We start from the raw sequence: 19,589 nt of genomic DNA on the forward strand, positions 1-19,589 counted from the left end.
TCAACATATGAATTGTGTCCATGATATTGATCATTGAATTTTTTTATTTTCAATTCACACGTGTATTTTCTCCAAGTGACAACAACAACGGCAGGTAGCAATGTTTTAATTAGAAAACACAAACTGTCAATAACAACTATTGCAATCCATTGTCTCTTATATTTCTACAGCATATAAATGTTACCATACAATACGTATACATTTTATTTAAGCAGTGTGTACATATCTTTTGAGGAGTTCTGAAACAGATATTAATATTCGATTCCAATCTAATGTCTGCCTTTTAATCTCCATCTCTGTAACAGCTGCATTTGTAAGCAGGAACTATTTATTTATTATTTTCTGGCAGTTCTATTGCTGCATTAAACAAAACACATTCCTGCGAAAGGAGCTGGTAGGATCGTTGGGTTGCTCGGTCAATGGCCAGGGTCAACGGCGGCGTGGTGTATTCCGCAAATATGCCCGACTGTGAGGGCGTGCACAAGCCGGCGTGAGTAGGTTAAACGTTGAGTTTTATAAGGACACCACGGGGTGACCAGCCCCTCCCCACCCAGCCCCATCCCTCCCACCCCCCACCCTCCCCACCCTCCCCACCCAGCCCCTCCCCACCCTCCCCTCCCCACCCGGCCCCTCCCCACCCTCCCCTCTCTACCAAGCCCCACCCCTCCCATTTTTGGATGCACGACGGATGGACACAATAATCCCCTGTGAGCTGGTGGAACCAGGAGGTTCCTACCAGTAATAAACAAGACACAAAAGCGATCACACTCCCATAAAAATATGCCAAATACAGACAAAAATAACGTCATATATTTATTACCATGTGTTCAAAAGGTAATTGCTAAATAATTTGTCCCTTAAGGATGCAATGCTTCACTATCTCCCCATTTGATGGCTCCAACACTCAGATTCGTGTGGCTCAGGCCCAGAATCAGCTTGGGGGACTGAAGTCCTCCAAGGCGAAACCAAATGGGCGTTCATTTCTATTCCACGGAGAACCAAGTCGCCTCATACTCAATCACAGACTCATTGGATCAACTCTGGGGATCGTTGTATGCGTATACATCTGATGGAGTCATTTATTCATTATTAAAGGATGTGCATGAATGTTTAATATCAGTATTGTTACCAGTGTAAGTTTCTGTAAAGTGCAGTCTGTTGCTAGGTGTAGATGATGGTCAAAATAAGTACTGCATGGCATTTTTATAAAACCCTATTAATAATGCTGTATTGCTTGACCCATTACACAGCTATTGTTTGTGTTATTCCAGAACAGTTATTTAAATTATTTATAAAACTATGAAAATAAAACAATGTTAAGGTGATTAATAATAATTAGCTAAATGGAATGCATATTGAAAATGGTGGCTGTGACAACTATTGCGCATGATTTATTAAAAGCATGCGTAAACTTGAAAAATAACGTTTGTAACAAAATACCACGGCTCACATAAATTACATTTATTTCTAAAGTTTACTGTTTGTGGTGGCTCAGAAGTCGTAAATTGTTACAGGCCTCTTCGTATTAAATGGGATTACTGGTACCAACATCGTTCAGTTCACACTGCCATTTTGAGCTTACTAAACAGGTACTGGGCAAGGCCCTCTTTCTCAGCTGGCTCCATGTCCAGCAGGGCTGAATGGCTGTTCAGTATCTTCCCATTCACCTCTTCCAGAACCTCCTTGCCCAGGAAGGTCTCCACCCTCTGTCTCCACGCCAACAGCTTATGCCGGTCCTTGAGAACGTCGTGCCCTGCTCCCATGGGCTGCCGGAATAAAAAAATAGGAATTAAGTCGTTATCGCTTGTACAATAAACATTTTATAATCAACGTTTTTGGATTTAGATCGCGTTATTTATAAATGTGTCGTAACCCTCCACCACCCGACATGGCCAATCGGTAAAAAAGTGTCACGTTGACAAGACAAATAGTTCACTGCTTTAGCCCACCGGTGTGTTGAAGCGTGAAACCACAACATTTACAATTTTTGAGTACCCGATGAATTGCCCGATGATGCTGGATGCAATTACCAGCGAAACGTCGTACTCAAAATTTGTAAATGTTGTGGTTTCACGCTTCAACACACCGGTGGGCTAAAGCAGTGAACTATTTGTCTTTTGTCAACGTGACACTTTTTTACTGATTGGCCGTGTCGGGTGGTGGAGGGTTACGACACATTTATAAATAACGCGATCTAAACCCAAAAACGTTGATTATTAATAATATTGGTCGCGAAAGCCTACGTGTTAAAATAAACATTTCGTCAGCTTCATTTAAAACAACAATCTCCAATGCACCAAAACTGTCATCATTCCTTTCCATCCCACTTCCATGGCAAGGCCCAGAATTCCAAGACTTTGGAATAGCAGATTTGTACAATGGCGATCACCTAAGTTACGCACTAAGATTTATGCAAAATGTAATTGTGCATTTTTCCCACGTTATTTTCGTGTGAACTTCAATTTGGCCAAGATGTCTTACGAGCATTATTCAAGTGCACAATCATTCATATGAATGACACTGGCCAGGAGAGGTTGGCGAATGTTTAACAGCATAATTGGATAATGATTTAAACGCAGCTTTTTAAAGTACCTTGCTTCCAATTACAGGCTTTTCTAACAGAACATGGGAATCTGGATGTACCGTTAATCTGAAACAATTAAATACATTTTCCTAAGTCTACGTATTTAGTGGTAACACGCCACTCCTTATTTACTTTAATCAGAGGCTGGGTCCTCAGGAGTAGTCCAATACACCAAGAAAACATACAGCTCCAAGAATGAGATTTGTAATGATGCACAATCATTGTTTATATAGAAACTATATCCAAAATGCAAGTCATCATCAACGAAAATCAGGTGAGAATGTACCTGTCTATGAAAGAATACTTTAAATAAACAAGTCAAGCAAAAAAAAAACGTGTACATAAGACTATGACATTCTTTTTTTAAACAATGTAGGGTTAAGTACTACAATTCCAGATTCAAGTCTCCAGTCTTAAGGGTGCTCCTAAACTCACTTGTATTTTATTGTGCGGATCACTCAATGGGATTATCATACTCGATTACAAAAAATGCTGCTGGCTGGCAGGGTGGAGGGAGGGACTGATGGAAAGTCACGTCCAAAAAACATGGAATTCCTTAGCCTCTGGAAATTCGTTTATCGAATAATGTGGATACTGTTAAGTCTCGTCCAAAAACACATTTTCTAAGTTAGTTTATTCTATTTAGCTCCTCCTTCTCTCTCGGCCTTTCCTTAAACTTGTTCTTACAAGGCGCCTTGAGACATCAGTGGAAGGCGTCTTACAAATAAAATGTAAATTTGTATTAACATGCGTTTTGCTAAATAATCCGATAAAAGATAAACGGAGAAAATAATGATCATCTGTATGCACGGTGCACAAGCAGCCAGAGGACCCACGTGTTTGCAGGCAGTACCTGCATGAGGTCACTGTAGGCGAAGAGGTCTGCGATAGAGATTTGGTCTCCGCAAAGGAAGGCGTCATCTTGCAGGTAGTACGCCTCCAGGTGCTTCAGACACAGCTCCAGGCCCTTCATGATATCGGCAATTTTCTGCTCTTGGACCGGCTGCCCTGTCAGGCCAGGCAGCACGCCCTGGTACCCAGAACAAAATAATTATTATTATTATTTAAACTTGCAATGTACCGCACGGTATTTTGTCACACTTGAAGCAAGAGAATAATTCAGATGTGCGAGGAACCACAGATAAGTGGGAACGGTAGCCAGCTGATGAACCGGCAACAAACCCCCCTCCCCCCACAAGCTCTGCGATCCTACATTTATTCAGGTGTTAACGGCCAATTAATGAGCTTTTACACGTGGGAGAAAACCCACGCGTGCTAGGAGGTAACCTGCGCTGGATCAGAACGATGACGTATGGTCAAACAAGCTCCATGATTGCTGACGGGGTAGGGAGGCCTGCATCCCACAGTGGTTGACAAAAGGGCTGAACGTGATTACTATTAAGCGCTAATGTGGTTCAGGAATCGGCACATTCGCCAGCGAGTATGTTTGCGCACACCAGTGGTCGGATTCCTATGAATGCCCGGTATTTGAATGTCTTGATATTACTAATTAACAACAATGCATGCTATCAGCCATTGCCTTTGTGACAGAATTAATTGCATGTCGATGTCTTAGGATTTTGGACTTTTTTTTAAATTTCGTTACAGTTTATTGTCGATATTCCTAAAATGTGGACAGTTAGCCAACTGGAATAAAAGCCGCTTAGCCAAGTCGGGTTAATGTGGCTTCATGGGGATCACTTTCGTAAGTGCGCGTGTTGGGGTAGTGTAGTGGTCAGCCCACTGTGTTACGAACCTGACTACCCGAGTACCATTCGCGCTCACAGCTAACATTAGTGACGAAGATCCGAACTGGTCCAGTGCCTTCCATGCGGGGAGACAATGGTGGCCGGGCGTGGTTCTGGCATCACCATCCCTCCTTGTGCACCATGTCAGCCTTACGAGGTGTTCACCAACAGCGCTTGCCCCAACCGTCTGTCAACTCCTTGGTTCTTTCGGTAAAGTCGCGTAGAAGGGAAATAATAAAATAATAAAAATAAAACATAATAGAATACAATTCTCACGACGTTTCGGCCACAACGCAAGCAGCCGTCCTCAGGTGAAGAACAGGTCTGTCGGAAAGACAGCGTCTGAATGAGACGCTGTCTTTCCGACAGACCTGTTCTCATTCGTCATGAGAATTGTATTTTATTATGTTTTATTTTTATTACTTTATTATTTCCCTTCCACGTGACTTTACCGAAAGAACCAAGAAGATGAATCCCTGCAGTCACGAAAGCTTCAAATCGAAATTTAGTCTGTCAACTCATAGGGGGATCTTTGTCGTACACGTGCGTGCGCTCTGCACCTCAAGAACGAGCAGCATGGAGCAGGGCGGCCGGATGGAGGTGTGCTGCCAAGCCAGGTACTCGTCCACGCGAGCGCGGCGCTGCAGATCGGCAGGGTACCAGTGGTCGGCCAAGCCGTGCCGGCAAGCGAGGTACTTGCTGATGGCCACGCTGTCAGCGCAAAACGTTCGAAAGGAGGAAAGATGAGAGAAACTCCAAAAGAGTCATACCGCATTTTTGTAGAGGTATGTGTTGTACTTAACAGGTCCATATGGCAGGGGTGAGGAATCTATGGCACCCCGAACGCTTATGACTCACGACTTCATTTCATACGGCCAGAGGCAACACGAGGCCTACCACATCTAGACGGCACCCAAACAATAATTACACTGGTCAACAAAAAAAAACATTCTGGCCTGGACTTTTGCAGCTGTTTTAGACTAATTTCAGGGTGCCAAATCTGATCTCAAAATTGCTCTATCACATCATTTTTATGCTATCGGCATACCTCAATTTCATTGATTTTACCCGAAATTAACTCTGTCACTTATGATTGCAAGTTGTTGCGAGTCAGTGACTGCTTTGGTGTTAAAATATGGTGCTGAATTTGTAGGATTGTGTGTTTATAATATCATTTTATGTAGATATCCACATTTATTTAATATTTTTCTTCTGCAGTTTTTATTGAAAATGCAATATTTGATATCTCAAAAACCTGATGTGATAGACAAAAACTGAGATTTGGAATCAGCACCCCAAAATTACCTTAAAACCGTTGGAATACCTTATGCCAGAAAAAGTGTGTTGACCAGTGTTATCCATCACTGTAAGCATATTAGCTGCACCGATCGGGTACTAGAGGACATGTTTTTTTTTTTTACCCAACTATATCAAGCTCTCAGTCAATCCTGTGCATCTTCATGTTGGGACCTCGCCAAAAGGCATTTGAAAGTCATATTTGGCCCTCGGTAAAAAAAAAAGGTTCCAAAACTCGCATATGTTCGGGGAGGATTATTGCCTTGAACATCTGGCAACCTGACAGTATTGTTTTAAGTGCCAGACTGCTGATGTTGGTGTCAGGCCAGACATGTTAAACTGCTCCAGGGTTTTTACCAGCTCAAGAAAATGTTGCTGAATAACATAGAACGAGAGGTGGACTCATTCCTGTTTATTATCACGTGACATTAGTTGTGCTCCACGGAAGATTTGACATCACAAGCTTTGATTTGAAGCTTTCGTGACTGCAGGAATCCATCATACTTTTTGGTTCTTTCGGTAAAGTGACGTAGATAGAAAATAAATAGATCACGACGTTTCGATCGCAACACAGGCGACCGCCATCAGGTGAAACAAACAGGCCTGTTGTTCTCCTGCTGTGTTTGTATCGCAAGCTTTGTAGCTTGAGACCTTTCCTATTTAAAAAAACAAACTTAAAAACTCACTCACAGCCAAGCGCCTAATTCCAAGGCACTTTACAGCAATTATATGGGTGTATATGAGATGGTAGTGGTTGAGTGGGGTTAGTAAAAGTGGTGGTGTAGTTTTGGTGACAGGAGAAGAGGCAGAGAAACTTAAGGAGAGGTGAAAGCAAGGCCGTATTATGCAATTGGCACAGTAGGCACTGTGCCTTGGGCCTACGAAAACAAAAATGTGACCATGTTTATTTGTTTGTATGATAAATGTGTGTACATCTTCTTGAATACATAGATTTATATACAGCAAGGAAAGGCACAGTGTATATATACAAAGAGGCAGGGTCATGTCAATGTCAATCTTTTGTTTTATATAAAAGGTGACATGAATTACCACTGGAGATGAAGTTTTGCGAGATTTTTTTTTATCTGCAGCGCACAGCGCCCTCCCATCGAACGAGGGCACAAACGAAACGATGAGCGTATCAGCAGTAACGGTATCTGTCCAAGCGGCTGGACGAAGTACCGCGTGAGAAACAAGTGAGTGACCGCGGCGGAGGTAGTGACAAGGGGGCAGCAGCAGCACCAACTGCAGAGTTATCACCGAAGGCCTACGAGACGCAAGTGCACTAAGGCCTACAAGAACCTCAATCGGGCCCTGGGTTAAAGTCAGGTTTGAAATAGAAGCCGTATGAGTGGATAGGTGGAAACAACTCCACAAACCTCTCAGTGAGACGAAAGCCATTGTCCACGATCACAGGCACAAGCTTCAGAGGGTTCACCTTGCCGAACTCCTCTGTCTGGTTTTCCCCTGGAAACCAACAGCATACGTTAACCGAGTCATAGAGTTAAACAACAACATCAGTTTAACACGCAGTAGGCTTTCACGACCAACATTATCGACGAGAGGTTTTTGGGTTAGATCGCGTGAATATAAATGTGTCATTAAACCCGCCACCACCCGACCCAGCAATCTCGTAAAGTTTGTCACGAAAACAAAACGTGCCAATTCCTTACTAGTTCAGCACACCGGTGTGTTGGAGAATAAACCCACAACATCTACAATTCCAGTACAATTAACTCTGGCTCTCGCCTGATGATGGTGGTTGTAATTACTTAGTTGTACGAGGCTTAAGAAGACTCAGAACATATAAATGCGTACGTATATTGTATGTACGTATCCATCTTAACTTTGGAGCTTTCGTGACTGCAGGAATTATTCTTTGGTTCTTTCGGTAAAGTCACGTATAAAGAAAAAATAATAAATTAAATAATAGCATGCGACGTTTCGATTGCAACACAAGCAATCATCATCAGGTATAATGAAATAGCGACATAAAATCTAACCAGAAAAAATTATAGACAGACATATATGCTTAATCGAAACGTCGTATGCTATTATTTAATTTATTATTTTTTCTTTATACGTGACTTTACCGAAAGAACCAAAGAATAATGTATGTACGGATGTTAAATTCTTTCCAAGCATACGTAGCCAACCGTGCTGATCGGAGGTGCTGGGAAAGAACAATAAACTAAAGACAAAAGCAGTTTGTACGGTCTGCATTTGAAATTGGCAATGTGTTTACTGCACAGCAGAGAGTAATTGTTGTGAGATGCTCCAATAGAATAAACCGTGGGTTTTGAGCAAGGTAGGTTGCAGTCCAAAATCAGATCTAGGCTAAACTCACCCATTTATTTTAAAATCTTTGCTTTTAGACGATCGTAAGATCACTACCCCCTTGAAAATGCCTCTCAATTCCAGAATGTGTCCGAGATTGTATCCAAGGGATACATTCAAGAACGTGTTAAATTCCTTATAGTGGAACCAAAACTCATTTTACAAATACAAAATAATGAACATGTAAACATTGTTGGTTTGACTATAATAAAACCATAAATACTTTGACAATAGAATAACCCATTTACTTGTGTTTGATATAACTGACATAACATGTTTGTCGTATTGCCCCCAGTGTTACAAAGGCCTCAACGTATGTTAACGCTACGGTACAATTTGGTTTATTTAGCGTCTGAATGCACTGATACCTCTTGACGCTCACAGGGACACAGCTGATGCCATCACAGCCGACCCTCGGCTACGGCTTTTGGGGGGCCCCATGCTTTGGGGGGGGGGGGGGGGCGGCCTCGCGCTTCAACGTCACGGTGTCAGATGTAATATTTCAATTTAATTTAAAGACATTGGAAGGCCCACACGGTGCGATTTACCCCGGGGGCCACGCACCCCCCCCCCCCCACCCCCGAGACGCGCCACCCATGATCACGACGCACCTTTCTCCAGGCGTTTGGCATGAGCTGTGAACTCGATTCCACCCTTCTTGAGCAGGAGGAGCACAGAACGGCACGGGGAAGCAGACAGGTCGAAGTACACCTCCAGGCCCATGGCTGCACAAATGCCACAAAACTCACGCACCTGCCAGCAATAAAAAAACAAATGAGAGAGGCGTCAGTGTAATTGGTGTCAATAATTAACATCTTACTTGAGGGGTGCCAAATGGCTTTCTTGGTCGATGTTAATGAAACGGTGTGTACATATTGTGAGCCAAACAGCTGAATACAACGCGGTATTAATACATCGGGCAGTGCTAATTGTGGACACGCGCGGTTCAAGGAATGGTCACGTGTCCGTCAGCTAGCGTGGCAGGTTTTAGAACTGCATTGATTGTTCCAAGTGAATTGAGTCAATCTAACCAATGTCATCTCATGCAACTCAATCACATCCCACCTGATGACGGACGCTTTTGTTGCGCCCGAAACGTCGTGATTTTTTTTATTTTCTACCTACGTGACTTTACCGAAAGAACCAAAGAGTATGGATTCCTGCAGTCACGAAAGCTTCAAATCAAGATAGGATTTGCCAATGTTTACCTGTACATTTGTTTTACATGGAATCGCAAAAGAATGGACAGGATAATGACGAAATTTTTCGATTTAAAGCTTTCGTGACTGCAGGGATTCATCTTCTTGGTTCTTTCGGTAAAGTCACATAGCAGGGAAATGATAAAATAATAAAAATAAAACATAATAAAATACAATTCTCACGACGTTTCGGCCACAACGCAAGACAGCGTCTGAATGACGACAGACCTGTTCTTCACCTGAGGACGGCTGCTTGCATTGTGGCCGAAACGTCGTGAGAATTGTATTTTATTATGTTTTATTTTTATTATTTCCCTTCTACGTGACTTTACCGAAAGAACCAAGAAAAGGATAATGACGGTTTGTCGGGAAGGCGGTGGGCAACACCGAGAACAACCTCATGAGTAAAATTCGTCACACAGGAGGCGCAAAGCAGTCTGGGTATTTCAAGGATGGTGGCGAAAAGGGCCGCATGGTGTCATGCAGTTTCTGGCGAAGGAAAATGTCACAACAGTTCATCTTTACAGGTGGTTAGCCGTCCAGTTCAGTGGTGCGTGTCTCCGACGCAGATGTGAGCTTGAGTGGAGTTCATAAATACATCAGCGGCGGCTCATGACATTTCCATTGGGTGGAGCTGTTGCGAGTGAGTGACCTCTGAACATATGGTATTCTAATTAAGAAAAACCTCGTCATGTTATTGGCCTTCTCGTGAAAGTTAGAGAACTGCCTACCAACGGTACCTACCAACGGTAGGCAGTTATAAACAATAGGAAACAAAAAACGAAGCACTCAAATTATGTCCCCATACCCCTTTGGCACTGCCAAACCCCTTTGGCGCTGCTAAAAGCTTTAAAGAACAATGAGAGATCAGCTGACACGACTCAACAAATTATCCAAGGCAACCAAGACACAGCATAATGTGCAATAAAAAAGACAAAGATCCCCCGTATAGCTTTAACAGACTGTAGGGGCAAGTGCTGTTAGCGAGACTCACCTAACAGCCACATACTTCATAATAAACGTTTTTGGGTTAGATCGCGTTATTTATAAATGTGTCGTAACCCTCCACCACCCGACACGGCCAATCAGCAAAAAAAGTGTCACGTTGACAAAAGACAAATAGTTCACTACTTTAGCCCACCGGTGTGTTGAAGAGTGAAACCACAACATTTACATTTTTTGAGTAGTACGACGTTTCGCTGGTAATTGCATCCAGCACATACAGAAAAGGCTTTGATCTGTATTCACATAGCCAGGCCTTTCTAGCATACCGCCTCTGGCTAAATGTCATCACGGATGCTTTTCCCCGGTCGCCTGAGGGCTGGTTGACGTCGATTTTCGGTTGATCAGGACCCAGTTTGCTTGACATTCAACTTCTCCCGCAGTAGTCCCCCTTTCAAATGGAACATTTAGGAGTGACTACCACGTTGTTCGTTGCTAATTCTCAGTTCGCTGCACCTGCTGCCTGCTGTTGTTTCCTCCTACAGCAGGGGTCGGGAACCTTTTTGACTGGGAGAGCCATAAAAGCCAAATATTTCTAAATATATTGCATTGAAAGCCATATAGTATTTTTAACGTATAATAAATTAAATATGTCTTACTTTTAATGCGACTTCTGGTGCTGCATGGTTTTGCTGATGGCCATGTAGTCTGGTTCGTACGTGGTGAGGTTGAGCTTCATGCAGGCGTTGAGGCCCCGTGACCCGTGAAATTTATCTTCAAAACTAATTTCTGTTAACTTTAAAATGACACAGTATTATTAAGCAATATCACAAGTATTTGGAAATCAGTTCCAAACTGATTTTTTTTATTTATTTTTCAACTCAAAATTGTCTGGGAGCCATATGCCGTCACCAGAAGAGCCATATATGGCTCGCGAGCCATAGGTTCCCGACCGCTGTCACCTAGAGCGTGTAGGCTGCGCGAGCTGCTGTATCTTCACAGTGCGACCTCGCGTTGTGAGGTCGTCATCACAGCCGTGGGCGACTTTTTTCACCGCCCTGAATGGGTCTCAAACGACGCGGCTAAAATGCAAAGCTCATCGCAATGAATGAAGGGGGATACATCTCTGACCTCGGGGAAGTCTCGGGGCGGACGGTTTCTCGCATGAACAACTTAAAAATGTTAACCTTCATTAGGCAATTCACGTTGAAAGAATCATTAAATATTTTTTAACACGACAATTTTTTTTTTAAGTCTTTTTATTAGAAACAGAATTTCTCATCTCCAGCTGCTTGGCGAGGTGGCGCCCCATCGCCCCGAGTGGATGAACCGCGCCTGGAATCCACGTGAATTTCATTTAAATGTATTAGCCATACCTGTCAACCCCTCATCAGCACCTAACTTATAACAGACCAATTCAGAGCTTATTGCTCACCCCGTATCCTTATAAATCTCAACGTTCATCCTACAAAGTCCCATTACAAGGGAGAAACACAAATAGACGAAAAAAAATGTGCCCGTATTGAAAGGGCTGTACGCCGTATGGATCTGAAAAGTCAATTTCCCTGTGCAAGAATCCGGGTAAACCCAACTCTGATAATGTGTACTGTGCTGATAATGTGCACTGTGCACATTATCAGAGTTATGTTTTTTGTTTGCATTATGACTGCAGGTATTGTGGTCTATGTAAACATGACTCCTTGTAAAAAGGTGTCAGTTTTGTTGCCAGATAGAAGGGTGAAAAAAACAATTATCAAGTTCCCTACAATGCATACATTGTGATTCATACATTTGTTTTTAAAAAAAGCCTAATTAATGTGCTAGTAAAACATAAATACCCGTTTCTCCTTGATTCAGTCGACCATCTCCGGAAAGAGTGACATGGACAACCTATTTCGATTCTCCGTCTTCCCTTAAGTGCAATTTGTGCCATTCAATGTGCTGTGGCTTGCGTAATAGGAATTTGTACGGTCATTTCACCCTGCTTTGAATTCAACGCTCATACACTGCAACGAGCAGCTGATTAAAAAAAAACAAGCACGTTGGCATAGTAATGAACACAATGAATCCGTTTTGTTCATGCTTGTTGTGGCCAGCGAGTGAATGATTGAGTGGTGGGGGGCCTTTATCAACCAAAGCTTGGTTATCGTCAACTCCCCGGAATTACCATCATCGTCATGGCTGTACCAGGTACTCATGTAAATGTTGAGTTACTTAACCTCCGGGGAGGCGCATTTACATGGATGTGTACGTGGCACAGTGAATCACTCGGCCACAGTTGTCCACGAAATGTATTCACATTTGCGCACAGAGACAATTTACCACTATAACTTGCCATGCAACAATGCATAGGGGGTTCGCCAATAAAAATAAATTCTTCCACTCACGAAACATGCTTCGAACAGTGCGTATAAGAACTGGTTATTCAATATATTGGCAAATTATATCGAATGTAACAAATGAGGCATTAGAAACGATAGAGGCGCAACATATGAGAAAGACAATACAGCAAAGAACAAGAAACACAGTACTCTATACGAGACAAACCGTACAAACTTGACGAATTATTGATACTCGCATGAAACCACAGCCCCGGATAGTGACAATTCATCGAATCACTCGAAGATGAATCGTTACTTGCCTTGTAACAACCCAGCACGAGTTGGTAAAAGGAGACCTCTGTTGGTACCAGATAACTACCGAATCTCTCATGCCAAATGCTCAGTGGAGCATTTGGCATGAGAGATTCGGTAACAACAAGAGAATGCATTGAAATCCAATGGCGGGAGAGAGAGGGCCAAGGGCAAACCAATGGCTCATTGTCATTATCAACTCTGAAAATGGGTCAGGCACAGTGTTTCCCATGCCTTGCAAGTAAAGGAGATTTTCCCAGGCCAGCGAAAGGCTTTGCAAACCGACCGCAACCCCCCACATGAACACTGGCACCCAGACCGACCCCCAGAAATGAGGAAAGGATTACACTGGTGAACACACTTTTTCTGGCATTAGGTATTCCAACTGTTTTTAAGGTAATTTTGGGGTGCTGATTCCAAATCTGGCATAGGTTTTTGTCTATCACATCAGGTTTTTTAGATATCAAGTATTGTATTTTCAATAAAAACTGCAGAAGAAAAATATTAAATATATGTGGATATCTACATAAAATTATATTATAAACACACTATCCTAAAGATACAGCACCATATTTTAACACTAAAGCAGTCACTGACTTGCAAAAACTTGCAATCATAAGTGAAAGAGTTAATTTCGGGTAAAATCAATGAAAATGGGGTATGCCGATAGCATAAAATGAGCTGCAAAAGTCCAGGCCAGAAAAAAGTTGTTTTTTTTTTGACCAGTGTTATCGAAGCAAGCCACGTTATATTTCATACCGTGTGGACATTTCGAATATCTCAAGGGTTTTATATACCGACAGGTAGGATATGCTGCTCAGGTGTCACCGCTTGGTTCTTTGCCAATCAGTGCGTGAAAACACATGGGTACAACAAGTGCTTCCCAATAAATATATTTCAGCCCGCCAACGCCTGAATGCCCAGGAAACCCCCAAATAAGCTGTACTAGCTCTAGATTTCAAGCTTTCGTGACTGCAAGTATTCATATTCTTAGGTTTTTTCGGTAAAGTCACGTAGGTAAAAAAATAAAAATGACGTAGGTAAATTTTTTTTAATAAAAGTAAAATGAAAATGAAATAAAAATCACGACGTTTCGGAGGCAACACAAGCTTCCGTCTTCATGTGAAGACGGAAGCTTGTGTTGCCTCCGAAACGTCGTGATTTTTATTTTATTTTACTTTTATTAACTTTTTTTTTACCTACGTGACTTTACCGAAAAAAACCTAAGAATATCATGTAATACTCTTTGGTTCTTTCGGTAAAGTCACGTAGGTATAAAATAAAATAAATCACGACGTTTCGGGCACAACACAAGCATCCGTCATCAGGTGGGAAAGCATGGTCTGCTGCTGAGGCAGACTGTTATGATATAACATATACCGTCACCACCCATCATTTTTGCTGTCAACACATTTTAATGGCAATGTAAATATAATTTCGTTCACAATATGGATTCCTGCAGCCACGAAAGCTTCAAATCGAGCTCATATAATGTTTTAGTAACCACCGACTTAATCTAATAATTCCCAAAATGCATCATAACAACGTACCTTTCGTGCTATGTAGTGAGCAGCGGCCTATTTTAATCTCCAGTGGGGTGTAATGCGAGATTTAGTTATTTACCGTATACCGTCACCACCCATCATTTTTGCTGTCAACACATTTTAATGGCAATGTAAATATAATTTCGTTCGCATCCGTAACCACTAATGGCAACAGACTAAATAAAAAAAATGGCAAAGAGTTATACTGAACATTACATTTGACGTTTTCATTTACACAAGGGGCATGTTTAGAAACAACCAAACTGGCACATTATTAAGAAATGTGTTTCGTTTCTTTTAAGGGCTACATTGGTGTACAAAGGATATGTTTTTTCAATAGCTGAAATATGACAAGCTTATACATCATTAGACCTCCTTTGCCAGTACCAAAATACAATAATAGGGTTTTCTCCCTTTTTTCTGGCAAACAAAACTGAAACCTTTTTACAAGGAATCATGTGTGCATTAACCACAATACTTGTGGTCAAAATGCAAAAAAAAACACTGATAATATATGCATTGTCTTTGAAACTGAATGGTCCACACCAGAGACGGCTTTCTTTTGAGCCTCGTCTCAGTTGGTGCTAGACCAGAGGAGGTCTAATAATGTAGATGCTCACCCCGAGCCCTCATTACTTTGATAGTGCAACATTGTCTTTGAGCTGTACGCCTTTTGGCGTCCTCTGGTCGAGCACCAATTGAGACTAGGCTCAAAAGAAAGCCGCCTCTGGTGTGGACCAATCAGTTTCAAGGACAATGCATATACTATCAGTGTGTTTTTTGTTTGCATTTTGACCACAAATATTGTGGTTAATGCACACATGCTTCCTTGTAAAAAGGTTTTAGTTCTGTTGCCAGAAAAAAACCCTGTTATTATGCCAAGCTTATTCGGGTTGTCCTACCAAAACACATTGACTATTAAAACAAAGCATCCCACATATTTTAAAGCTTTTCTAGCTAATTATATGATAGATCCACACAGTTGATACTGTATAGACTTTACGTACCACACTAATAAAACTTGCATGGAAGGTATGAATAAGCCACTCACGCATACAGATTCACATTTGTAAACCCACACGAAGAAACGAGCAAAACGGCTACACAGGTACATGTGCACACACACAGAGGCACTCGCATTTTATACGCAGACGCTCATTAAAGAATAATGATCTCATTCCATAATCAACCTAAGCAATATGGACCACAGTCAAATGTTGTAGAAACGTACAAACTATGAAGCTCGTTGACTTGAACATGTATTACAATCCCACCAAATGGGGTCAGCTAATCTAACCCCCGAACCACAATGCTCTCTGGGTGACCTTTGCAAATGACCCTTGAATTCGAGTTGTAGATTTTCACTTCTCGTCGTACATTTTCCCGAAGGTGTCTATCACAAATATGCATCTTTCACGGACGCAAAGTCGCAACAGTACAGTGCTGAACATTTGCCTACGACCGAACCGCACACAATAAGTCTTCGACAATCACGATGTAACACGATTTTTGTCCCTGGGTTGTTGTAAGTGTTATTTTTTCAATGCTTATGCCTAAAAAGTATAGAAAATTGCTATTATTCCCCATTAACTTTGCATTTTCTGACCAGGACTTTACGTGAAGGAATGACACAAACGCACACGTTTTCTCATTGAAAATAGGTACGTTTCAAAATATCACTGTCCTGTCACAAAAGCAAAGTTTGTGGGGGATTAATAGCCATACTCTTTGGTTCTTTCGGTAAAGTCACGTAGGTAGAAAATAAAATAAATCACGACGTTTCGGGCGCAACACAAGCGTCCGTCATCAGGTGGCAAAGCATGGTCTGCTGCTGAGACAGACTGTTTAAAACAGATTTTATTTTCTACCTACGTGACTTTACCGAAAGAACCAAAGAGTATGAATTCCTGCAGTCACGAAAGCTTCAAATCAAGATTGAAATAATAGCCATTTTCTGTACTTTTGAGGCATAAGCAATTATGAAATAACACAACCCAGGAACACATTTTATTTTGGTTAAACAGTCTTGTCACACTGTAAACCCTATTCGTTTTAAATGGGTTTGCCGCAGTGGTTTGCTAATGGTTCGCACGATGAGCTTACAATCCCAAGAAGGTCTACGGTTAGATTCGATCTCCAGGTGTGGCAGCCGATACAACTTGTGTGTTATGTTAATCCTCCCCCCTGTTACTCGGTCCACCCAAGCAGTACTGCACAGTAGTATCAATGGGTCACAGCGCACCAGTTCTGGGTCGATGGGGCCCTTCCCAAGACGTCTGGTGGTCCAGCGTGGAAGAGTAGGCCAAATCCCATTTTAGCCGGAGCGCTCGAGAGAGAGAGAGAGCTCCCTCTGGTGAGAAGACCCTTGCCGCCAGCAAGTGTCTTCAAGTCGGCAATTTGGAAGGGCTCGTTTCCTTTACAAACCTCTTTCATTCTCTTTGTGCCGGTCGCCCTTTGGCGCTGTCCTCTGTTCTAACACTGAGACGAGACTGTCTAAAGAAAAGCTGTCTTCAGTGTGGACCAATCAGTTTCAAAGACAACGCATCATCATATACTACCAGAGCATAGCTTTTTTTTTTTTGCATGTTCACAACCACAAGGATATGTGGTTAACGCAGTAAGTACATGATTCCTTGCAAAATGTTTCAGTTTGGTGTTGGAACATTTTAACACCTCCTGATGTATTGCCAGCAAAGGTGTCAAAACTATTCTTTAATCCCCTGTACGGATTTGCTGCGATCGTACGCGAGAGCGGAATGAAGTTAAATACCACAAGGGGTTTTGTGGAAGGATGGGCGACTTGAGTTGACAACTTTTCGAGTCACACCACGCAGTCAGTCACAGTCCGGATTAAGCTGAGCTACAATTTTTTTTGTGCGTGGTGTGTGTGGTGTGTGTGTGTGGTGTGTGTGGTGTGTGTGTGGTGTGTGTGTGTGCTGTGTGTGGTGTGTGCTGTGTGTGTGTGCTGTGTGGTGTGTGTGGTGTGTGTGTGTGGTGTGTGTGTGTGGTGTATGTGGTGTGTGTGGTGTATGTGGTGTGTGTGGTGTGTGTGTTCGTGTGTGTGTGATGTGTGTGTGGTGTGTGTATGCGTGTGCGTGCGTGCGTGTGTGGTGTGTGTGTGTGTGATGTGTATGTGGTGTGTGTGTGTGTGGTGTGTGGCGCGTGTGTGTGTGATGTGTGTGTGGTGTGTGTGTGGTGTGTGGCGTGTGTGTGTGTGTGGTGTGTGTGTGTGATGTGTGTGTGGTGTGTGTGTGTGGTGTGTGGCGTGTGTGTGTGGTGTGTGTGCGTGTGAGCGTGGTGTGTGAGCAAATCAACGCCGAGCAGTTAAACTCAACTATACAGAGGCAGCCAACTCAAGCGATACGCGAATTCATCGTTCAAACTTACGACTCTCTTGTCTGGCAGGAAGGAAGGTGATACCGAAGACACCGCCAGCAGCAGCAACAGCAAGCACGCGGTGTTGTAGGAATGAGCGTGGTTTGTTGCGCCTGTGCGTTAAATACACCACAGCCAGCAACCCAGAGCACGCGTGTGGCTCTGTGTGTGTGGGGCTCTGTGTGTGCGTGTGGCTCTGTGTGTGTGGGGCTCTGTGTGTGTGGGGCTGTGTGTGTGGCTCTGTGTGTGTGTGTCTCTGTGTGCGTGTGGCTCTGTGAGTGTGGCTCTGTGTGCGTGTGGCTCTGTGTGTGTGTGGCTGTTGCTGCCCGGCTGGGACTTTAAAGTTCGCCGTGGCATCCCCAACCCCACGGGGTTTGGGCGGTTCCTCCAGGACAGCCAATATCATCATCGTCATCATCACCACCACCCACTTGTCAAGAAGAATGTGCGCACAGCATTAGCAAGCAGTAGCAAGCAGCAACAATCCACACGGAGAATGAAAAACGCCCACGCTCTGTCATTGTCAACCCGGCGTCAGACGCAACAACTCACTCATATGATAATTGGTTTTTTACCCATCTATCTGGCAACAAAACTGACACCTTTTTTACAAGGAGTCATGTTTGCATAAACCCCAATACCTGCAGTCATAATGTGCACTGTCCTTGAAGTTGATTGGTCCACACCTGAGACAGCTTTCCTTAGAGCCTAGTCTCATATGGGTTGGACCAGATGACGCCAAAAGGTCCGTTTTGTTGCCAGATAGAAGGGTAAAAAACCAATTATCATATTTTTTTTACTGGCAAATGAGGTTCCAATGGTGTAAACTCATTCATAGTAGAGGGGCTTTTTGGGTTAGATCCCGTAAATATTCTTATATCTTTTTTTTTATATTTACGCGATCTAACCCCCCCCCCCCCCCCAAAAACCCTCTATTATGGATGATATTGCTCGCGAAAGCCTTACGCGTTAAACTGACAGCTCACTCGTTCCTTTGGCTTTAAACGGCGTCACTCAAATTGTAATATTTTGTGCGCGCGCGTGCGTGTGGATTTAACTCTCCAGCACACCGCTGTGTGTGTGTGTGTTTTTTTCTGTTTGTTTGTTGCTGAAGTCGTAACGACTGTGATTGGCACGTTTTGTTTACGTGACAAGACAACATTGCTCGTCTGGCCGTGTCGTTTGGTTGGTGGTGGGTTCACACAATTTAGATTTACGCCATCTAAGCCGCCAAAACATATTCATGAATCACTCACACACTCATCCCCCCCCCGACCTTCCGATGGCCACGTACGGTGCGAAAGAAGTTCAACATACATGTAACACACACACATGTGCAGCGTGACCAACCTCCCCCTCCTCCTTCCACGGACTTCGTAAAAAAAATACGACGTGTACGTGTACACGTGTGGGTGAAATCGCGTAAATATAAATGTGTCGTTAAACCCACCACCACCCGACACAGCCAATTAATTAGTAAGGTTTAGTCACGTAAACAAAACGTGGCCAATTCGTTACTAGCACAGCACACCGGTGTGTTGGACAGCAAATCCACAACATTTACGACAAACAATGGTTTATTTTCTTTTTCTTCTTCTGCAATGCCCTCTGTTGAAAACGTAGCACCGCCGCAGCCTATAGCAACTGTTTTTTTAATTACACGGTCACCCGATCGAGAGCTCAGGTATCCCCCGATGCTATAAATATCCTCAGCTTCTGAGATGTGACGAGATCTGGGGGGGAGGAATTCCGGGTGATTTTATCGACTCACGTGGTCATCCACACCACCGTACGATAATAATTGTCAATCGTAAGTTGACTCGCCGCATCGTACCCACGCCGTGTTCAGTCGCGTTTGGCCGTACAAGTAACAATGTTGGCAGCACATGCCCCTGGCCGCCTTTGTCTCTCTCCAGCGCTGATGTTTATAC

At 43.1% G+C, this 19,589-nt stretch overlaps 1 protein-coding gene across 1 annotated transcript; it reads right to left on the reverse strand.

Annotated features, from left to right (window-relative positions):
• Positions 1-668: 668 nt before the first annotated feature.
• LOC133348930 (glutathione S-transferase theta-1-like) lies at positions 669-17,995 on the reverse strand. Its single transcript, XM_061562068.1, has 6 exons — positions 17,671-17,995; positions 8,577-8,718; positions 7,008-7,095; positions 4,893-5,043; positions 3,438-3,614; positions 669-1,766 (listed from the first exon to the last, which is right to left on the reverse strand). Exons 2-6 carry the CDS (start codon positions 8,686-8,688, stop codon positions 1,560-1,562), a joined length of 735 nt encoding a protein of 244 aa, XP_061418052.1. The 5' UTR covers positions 8,689-8,718; positions 17,671-17,995; the 3' UTR covers positions 669-1,559.
• Positions 17,996-19,589: the final 1,594 nt, after the last annotated feature.

The sequence above is a fragment of the Lethenteron reissneri genome, chromosome 28, assembly GCF_015708825.2.
Source record: "Lethenteron reissneri isolate LAM-NWPU_2019-01 chromosome 28, ASM1570882v1, whole genome shotgun sequence".
NCBI lineage: Eukaryota > Metazoa > Chordata > Hyperoartia > Petromyzontiformes > Petromyzontidae > Lethenteron > Lethenteron reissneri.